The sequence below is a fragment of the Limanda limanda genome, chromosome 14 (genome assembly GCF_963576545.1).
Source record: "Limanda limanda chromosome 14, fLimLim1.1, whole genome shotgun sequence".
NCBI classification, from domain to species: domain Eukaryota; kingdom Metazoa; phylum Chordata; class Actinopteri; order Pleuronectiformes; family Pleuronectidae; genus Limanda; species Limanda limanda.
In genome coordinates, this window is record NC_083649.1 from 11,462,299 (window position 1) to 11,471,368 (window position 9,070).

The 9,070-nt window shown below is 42.2% G+C and overlaps 1 protein-coding gene across 1 annotated transcript; it reads right to left on the bottom strand.

The window, feature by feature from the left end:
* Positions 1-706: 706 nt before the first annotated feature.
* f9b (coagulation factor IXb) lies at positions 707-6,121 on the bottom strand. Its single transcript, XM_061085514.1, has 8 exons — positions 5,784-6,121; positions 5,367-5,536; positions 5,245-5,269; positions 5,031-5,144; positions 4,740-4,871; positions 3,286-3,698; positions 2,423-2,561; positions 707-1,398 (listed from the first exon to the last, which is right to left on the bottom strand). The coding sequence occupies exons 1-8, from the start codon at positions 5,863-5,865 to the stop codon at positions 839-841; spliced, it is 1,635 nt and encodes a 544-aa protein (XP_060941497.1). The 5' UTR covers positions 5,866-6,121; the 3' UTR covers positions 707-838.
* Between the last annotated feature and the right edge of the window lie 2,949 nt (positions 6,122-9,070).

Sequence of the window (9,070 nt, forward strand, 5' to 3'; positions counted from 1 at the left end):
CTGCAGATTTCCCCCTTTTTTCCAATCCATTAGATTTTGCTGCATATACAGATTAAGGATTAAGATTTTTTTTCAGTGTGTTTCATATTTCTACATAAGAACAAGATAGTTGTGTCTATGATTGTTTTGCCTGGGCTGATGTATGTGCTCTATGGAGTGACATAAGCTTCTCACCACCGAGCTGCTTGGTCTCCCTGTTTGATTGAAGACTCAATCGCGATAAGGTTTAGTCATTTACTCGTGAAGTAAAGAAATTAAAAAATTGTTATTCAGAATCAATCAAACAGACTTACTTTATCTCTGTCCTCTAAGGGAGTTTGGGTTAAAACCTTGTTCGGGGGGCGTCGCACCTGATATTAGTTCCGGGAGGGTCAGAACAAGTGGGAAGTACGTGGAGGGGTGTGTGGTTTGTACAGTTAACTGGTTTTATTTGTGTCAATATTAATAAACATTTTAAATGGAGCGACACCTGCAAGCTACTTCAGGCCGGCAACTCGAGCTGCGCTGCTCCAATCATGTGACATACATCACATGACCTCACTTTCCACAATCATCTATAATACACACCTACCTTATTAGGCGTTCTATTTAAGCAGAGAACATTTCCCTCTGCCCAGCTTGAAAAATATTAAAACAAAGTATGACAAGCCTCAAGGTTTCTATTATTATATTTATATAATAAATAAACATGAAAAATACTCAGATCTTCGAATTGAATTTTATTGAAAAGTTACAATTAACATTATTGTTTCACAGTGTAGAAAACAACTTTTCAATTTCTCAATTACAGAACAAGGTATATAGTTAGCTTTCTCGACTGGCAGCATGTTTCCACTCCTCAGCCTGTAGTTCGAATCCCTGTTGTCTCACTGATCCAGGCGTAGTACCGTGACACTCGGGTGTAGACGCCGTACTTCTCACGCTTGGCACAGCCCTCCCCCCAGCTGACTATGCCTGTCAGGAACCTGGTGCCTTTGTAATTGCTGGTATGCGGCCCCCCGCTGTCCCCCTGGCACGAATCCTTATTCTCGGTTTTGAAACCAGCACAGAACATAAAGCGTGTGATTATGTACTGGCTGCTCTTTTTACACTCAGTGCGATCCACGTAGGGGACCTCCAGCCTCCGGAGCTTAGTCGCCACGAGACCATTCAACGCCTGCGTTCCCCAGCCGCTCACCATGGAGTTGCTGGGCTCCCTCAACAAGTCCTCTGTAAAGTCTTTGGGGCCCAGGCAGATGGGACGTCGCTGGTTGGACAGCTCCACTGGAGTGGCGAGCTTCAGCAGCGCAATGTCATGGTCATATGTCGACTTCTGACGGTTGTAACTAGGGTGGATGTGCTGCTCTGCCACCAAGTGGTCTCGCTCCTGACCCTCAACAACCTTCATATCATGTTCACCTAGAAGACGACATTAATTTATGAACAATAACACAATCATGTAATGTAATGTGTGTGATTGTGTGAAGTAACACATAAAATAACATTTAGAAAGAAACAGATACAATAAAGCCATTTTATTAGCTATGACGCTGTAAATAGGGAAAATATGCTTCGATAATCACACTAACAATTTGCCAACACATTGTCATTTTTCATTTTGTGTTTTTATTTACATCTTTAGGCAAATTTTGATAAATTTCACCTTACAAGTACCTGTTGGATAAATTAAATGAATCCAGTGAACCTTTTCTTTTATGTGATATTACTTTGCATTAGTGCATCTGTTTCTCTAATTCTCTAAAGCTGCTTTCAGACGTGCACTAAATTCGGAACATTTTACTAAAATTTTCCGGAGAGGCTGAACGCAAATGTCTCAGTCGGTCGCTCTTGGCACTTTCTGGAACTTCTCCTGTCAGGCCCTATACATGAAATGTCTGGAAAATGTCTGAGTGAGCCCATGTTAGAATTCAGCAGAAAAACCAACAATGTGGATGTGCCACTTAAAAAAACATGGGATTTCTGCAGCAGAATTTATATGCTGCATTCTCAGCAAATTTTCTGGACATTTTCTCGAGTTCATGTCTGAAGTTTTATTTCAATTTCCCGCAGGTTTATTTATCAGTTGTGGTCTGCTGTTACTGATGAATGTGATCACTTTAGGATGACGACTCTCAACTCTCTCTGTGTCAGAACCTCCCACTATGCTCCAGCTAAGAGGCGGTTTACAAACAGCCCCTGCTGGCACCTGCATTACAACAGGAAGATAAAAAGCTTTGATAACCGCAGAGTAAATGTTCGGTGTTGGATGACCTATCTCAACACATGAACCATAACTATGATTCTCACATCCCAGTATTTGTGGTTACTGGGACAAAAACATGCAAATAACTGACAGGGTCCATTGAGATTATGGTTTTGTGTTTTCCAGAGATACAAATCACAAATCCTGGGTGTGTGCAGATATCATTTAGTTTTTTCCTACCCACTCTGACGAAGAAACCTTTTTTAGGGATATCATTCAGCACCAGACAGTGGGCGGCAGTGATCACCCATAATTCATTGAGCAGAGATGCTCCACAGAAGGGCGTCTCTGCCCCTGAGGCGTTAGTGATCAGTGTCCCCTGCAGAGACACAAATGCTTCAGTGATTAGTTATCACACGTGCTGCCTCATTCTTCCCAATTCTGAACTTCTGAATTTACCTCTTTTCTGACCTTTTTCTATCCCTCTGTCCTCTCTCATTACTACTGCAGTCAATCTTTCCATATTTTTTATTGGCCCCTTAAAGGTTAAGTTCAACGAAAGATCTGAATTCACTCAGTATCTTCTCACCAATATACCGATGGAGAGGTGGGTGAAGTTTTTCAGTTCAGTAAACTCTTCTGGAGTTTGAGGGGTAACCTTTGTTGCAGCAGACTCCAGTACAACTGAAGTCAATGGTGAGTCCTTCTTCAGATGTAATAAATCAAAAGAAAAAACATAACGTGCCTCCATACTGCTCGTGTGGTGTCATCCAAGTGTCCGCAAGCCCTGACATTCATATACGTTTTGAAACGAGGCCATTTACACCATGTTTTAAGCCTAAAATTCCCAGGAAATGGCTTAGCTGATTTATTATTTATGAAGGACTCATCCTTGACTTCAGCTGGATTCTGCTGCAACGAAGTTAACCCCTGAAAACACTTCACCCTGCCCCTCCATCAGCATAGTGGTGAGTAGATAATAAGTGCCGATGTTTATTTTTCAGTGAACTATCCCTTTACGGTAAAATCCTTAAATTTCATATTTAAATTCCATAAATCTGTTGCAGATATTAAATAAATAAAGGTTTTGCATCCCACGCTACCTGCCATGGTATCTCTCCAGGTTTGGCCTCATCACCTCCAACGATCCTCTGGTCACTGTTCTCTTTCGCGGTGATGGTGGGAAGTGTGGGACGGCCCCAGGACGGCTTTTTTAGCTCTGGATTGTCGGTGACATCTGGGATGGAGACGGAACTAGACGCAGCTGAATCGGACCTCGCCGAACGCACGTGTCCTGTTGAGGCCACGGGAATGTCCGATGTCTCAGACTCGTTCGCAGGGAGGTCGTAGTTATCGTAAAACCGTGTCATGTTTTGGCCATCGTAGTCGTCCTCCAGAATTTCACTGCTATTAAAGCTTCGTTCAGTGGATATTGTACCATTTGATCCCCGTGGGCTCATATGGGACCCGGTGTTGGGTGGGGGGGACAGGTTCACTTGACCACAGCTGAAGGGTCCTGTGCAGAAAATGACAAAAGAAAGGATTAGTCGTCGTGTTTTTGTCTCTGAGACGTCATAAAACATGTGTCACATGCTGAATGGCTAGTTTTACACTAAATGCAGATTTAACTCTCACTTGAATCCTGTAGTTCTAGTGCTTTTAGCACAAATTAAAGGATTTCAGATGGGTAAAACACCTTCTATATATTCAGAGGATAGGTAGGTTTTACCATGATGTATTTTGTCAGTATTTGATCTGTGTATGTGAAGTGCAGTTATATGTATTAACTGCAATCTGTGGTAGGTTGCCACTGTTTTTAGTCAAGCATTCGCTCAACTATCTCTCGAGTTATCTGCTGGTTTGCTGTGTGGCTCTTGATAAGTGTTCTAGCTGTCAGCAATAACCGTAAATTTATATACTTTATGTGACAGCTGGAAACAGCAGCACAATGTTTATGGTTCGGCCTTAACGGCCAACAAGAGGGATGAAAGATGATTCCAGCGTTCTCTCTTATTGCTGTGTTGTGTATCACTATTGAGGTCTGGTTAACAGTGGGTGAGGAAGTTTATGACACCAGAGTTTTCATTTAGGATTGAAACCCATGTGGGAATGCAATGGATGAAGCACGGGTAAATATGTAGTTACAGTTTGTTCAATCGTCTGGGTTTGGTTTAATTTGTGCAAATGTGCTATAGCGGCGGCGGTGGTGCAGTGTGGAGTTTGTTTGTTTGTCTGTAATGTCTGTGTCAGTTAATTAGAGACAAGATTGCCCGAAGGTGTAAATATAAAATATGAATGGTTGTATCTTTTTATATATCAGCTCTGTGAGGGACTGGTGACCCTCTGCCGAGTGGTGTAGATGATGGAGGGACAGATGTGCAACATAAAGTGAGTGTGAGGTGAAGTGAAGTGTGTGCAATATATTTTATAGATATCCTATTATAACTTTTAAATATACAGTATCACCTGTACCTGTACCAGTACTGTGCTGTGTGTATGTGTGTGTGTGTGTGTGTGTGTGTGTGTGTGTGTGTGTGGTTTATCATGTTAATTTTACCGGTCGGTTCACAGCTCCTCCTGTCTGGACCAAGGCGGTAACCAGCCGCACATCGACACACAGGTATCCCATCCTGCATCCAACAGAAATGGAAGCATCCACCATTGTTGAATGAACACTGCTGGTTGGTCTCTGGAAACAGTCAGAAAAATTGAATTAATCTCCATTTTTAGGTTGTTTTTTAAAAAAATTGCAGAAACTGATGGACTAAGAAAAAAGTAATTGAATAAAAGTTTACATTGCAGGTATAACCATACGGTTAAGAAGCTTGTTTGAGTATTTCCCACTCACCAATCTCACAGTTCTTGCCATCGAAGTTTGCTTGGCACCAGCACACATAAGAACCGACAGCATCTTTACACGTAGCTTGATTCTGGCAGGGATTTGGATTACACTGGTCACCATCTGCACACAAATATGAAACACACAGACACAGCAGTATAGAGTTAATTGTAGGCTCTGAGTTCTGTGTAACGATGAGAAACTTGTCTTTCTCTTGATGTACCAATGTATACAGCCCAGAATTCATTCTGAAAGAGAAACACAAACATCAGAGTTTATTATAATATTAGAATAGATTATCTGTGTTTGTGTGTGTGTAATTGTGTGTGTGTGCGTGCAACCTACAGTTTTCTCATCGTTCTCAAACACCTCCCTTGCCTCCTCAAATGAGCAGTTCTCCTCAACACACTCCCGCTCCAGATTGGATTTCCATATCTCTTCCAAATGGCCGCTGTTGTACCTGCGCTGACGATGCAGCACCGCGTGTGCCGCCTGATGAGTCACGAAAACAGCTTCTACAAACATAGAAGAGGACAGAAAAAAAAAATTATTTGAACAACTTTGGGAACAGCAAAGACAAATCTGTATAGGCTAGATAATCGTTTACGGTTGTTAGTGGCGTCTTACGTTAAGTCTTTGGGTCAGAGTGCAGGCCTGATGAAAGCTGCCTAAACACCCACTGCTTCCAATAAGTTTCGGCGCCTCTGACCTTTGCCTGCCGCCCACCCCCTTCATCCATACTTGCACTTCGCAGCAGTTTACCTGTGTTCTCCTCCGTGATGTCAGCTGCCAGTCCCTCCAGCAAGACAGCAGCGGTAAGGGCCAGTAAAACAAAACTAGCCATCTTGTTGCCGTCACTTATCCGTCTGCGTTCGACAGAAGCGCCCAAAGCCTGAACTCGGCGATGGAACCAAAGTGCAACTCACTGTTTACCCACCGGAGAGGCCACAGAGTGTGTGTGTATGTGTTTGTCGGTGTGTGTTCACATCTGTATGTGTGTGTATTCATGAGAGAGAGAGAGACGGAGAACGAGTAAGGACAAGGAAAAAGTGTGTGACAGATACTGAGTGTGTGAATATAGAAAAGACGGAGAGAGCTTTAGTTTGAAAGCAAATGATTTTATTCAGTCCTGTTCGATGGAAATTGAGCAACAGCAAATATTGTCTGTTGACATGTGAGAGGAGCAGTTCTGGTAAGTGTGTGTGTCTGGTCTGTGTGTGTGTGTTGGTGTGTGTGTGTTGACATTACCAGCTGTTAATCATGTTGTTTACCATGATGAGTCTTGTCTGATAAGCAGCTTTTTTCAGCATGGCTTACGTGACAGTTTCAAATGGGGTGAACTTGCACGCACGCACACACCCACGTTTGTGCTTCTATATTTGTGAGGACCCTCCTTCACGTCATACATGATAAATGGCAAACTTATTCATGTAGCGCTCCTTCAATCTTATCGACCACTCAAAGCACGTTACAGGTCAAGTTGGATTTTCCCCATTCACACGCCAATCATGACACCCACCATTCACACACTGTCAGGGGCTAATTTGGAGATTCTGGATAGTAATACATAACTCCTAGAATGGACCCTTCTTGAGCTTCACCTCAATCAAACTCTGATCTGAGAGTCAGAGAATGGATAGATGCATATTCTTCATCATACAAACATAAATGTATCTATAAGACTTAAATTCTTCAGACGATGCACGCAGTATTTTGGGTCTGGTATAATCATAAATGTTACCTCATTTTAGCAAACCTTACACAGACATTGCTGAGTTGGTTTGCTGACTTTCTGACTGTTTTATTTATTTGTACAACAGTTATGATTTAGAATTTCCCATCATGCCATAATATGACTCATTGGCTGCTTGTCAGGACAATTTATAAAGGAAAGATTTAGTCCTTATATCAATTCAGACAAATATGTCAACATGTTAAACTCTGTCACCATCTCAAAGGGGAAATATTATCTAATACAATCTTATAATTTTACATAATCAGCCTCAAGCCACATAGATACAGCGGAGGAGAATCCAACATATCTACAATATAATCAAGACCCGTCATTGGTCCTGCAAGTTAAAGATCAGCCAAACTCTGAGCTGGATCCCGAGTATTGAAGGCTGCGTGATTAGAGTGTGAGTTACACAGGGAGTGGCTGTGTACAAATCTCTGTGATTGACAGCCGAGTCAGCTGGCCTTGAGTCTTGGCAACAACAGCCCTGTGGAGACTTATTGGCCGAGGATGATTTAAAACGGGTGAGGGAATGTTGCACTTCTCTTTTCAGTGCAAATTATGCAAGCCATTAAGCTCGTCCCACCTCGAAAACTATAGATTCTCCAGCAGGAAAGAAAATAACGAGGGAAGATAACAATTAAGGTGTTCTCTGCCGCTGTTATGATTAAATCACTTTCTGCTGATTGGTGTCCTGGGACCACATCTCTCTCAGCCCTGTGAACTAAGGCTCAGCGGTAGAGGGGGGGGGGGGGGCAGTGATGTCAGGGGATGTCACATGAGTAGAGGCAGAAGGTTAAAGCATGTAGGTGAGAAAACTGCCCTGACTGCACTGTCATGTAACTGGTTATTTAATTAAAGCACCTTGTTTATTTTTGGCTTCAAATTGATTGATTCCAAAATAATTGATGAAGACTCTGGTGGCAGCCCTGCGATCGATTCGATAACCTAGTTTTTCACGTCACCTTCTCATCAATCAGTACACAAATGTCCTTCCTTCACAGTGTAATCACACAGATGTTTTGCCAACAGTGAGTGACTCATGAGGTCAATGTCTCTGCTGCTAATGTTCCCTCAGCAACACTGAGATCCACAGCTGACCTGAGACCAGCGTACAGTGCAGAGGAATTATTATCATCGTCAGGTTTTTCTAAATTAGTTCCAGTTACAATGTGTCCAATAATGTTTGGTTACAATCGTGGCATATATGAAAATGTAATAAAGGATGGTGGCATTTTCCAGGGGGCAGTTTATTTAAACACCTAGATGTTTGACACCTCATCTGTTCAGTGATTATCTGACTCTTGTGCAGCACTGGTTGTCAACATGAATGTTTGGAATGGGCAGTTTTTTCCGGCCTGTGGTGATGCTGGTTGGAAGCCTTCTTTCTGAAACCGTAATAAGCGACCTGCAGTATTTGATCACTGGCAGTAGAACCCTGAATCTGAGCCACCGCTGCCACACAAAGAGCTGTTCACCTGTTTATTCAATGTTCACTGAAGCTTGACTCAGAACCCCGAACTGAAGAATCAGCCTCATTAGAGCGCATTCCTCCAAAATATACAAAATCCCCACCCAGGCTACAAAATCCTTGATGCCTCCCTTAATCTACATCTCCAATAACATTTTTGGATTCTTCCCACGCCAAAGCCCCATCTCTCCATGGCTGCAATTTGGTTTTGTAGTATTTTGCGTAATCATGCAAACTAACACAAATTGACAACAATTAGACAACATAATCTCCTTGGCGGAGGTAAATATATAATATGCTAGTGTGTACCTTTTACAGTGGAGTTTCCAATGCGGGTTTTATCTGTTTGCATTAATCCTGCTCTTCTGGAAGCTTTTCCTCAGAGCTGGTTTTGCGGATAGGAACAGGGGCAGTTAAGTTGAATGCTGCACTTTTTGTTCTAAGAGAGCAGCTGTTCCCAGATCAGTAATCCTTCAGAGGAGAGGATGGCTGGAGGCCAGCGTTTAGCTCATTTAGTAGCTGGAGTCAAAAAGCCTCTTCGACTTGACGTCACAAAACTGTTACACAACAAACTCAATCATATGAGGCAACATAAAAGATGCTGAGAGTGGGATTTACAGACAGCATGAATATGTATGCCATCACTTAGGACAAATTAATCTTCAACAGAATGCAGTCGCAAATTTCAGCGTTAGAGAAAATAATCTTTTGGAAACTCTTCTGACCTTTTACTTGAAGAAATAACACAGATAACTGAGTGATTTACAGTAAATATATTGAACCTCCATTGCTGCTTTAAAAAGTCAGTTAAAACTAGGTCTCCTCAAATGAATTACTGAAAGT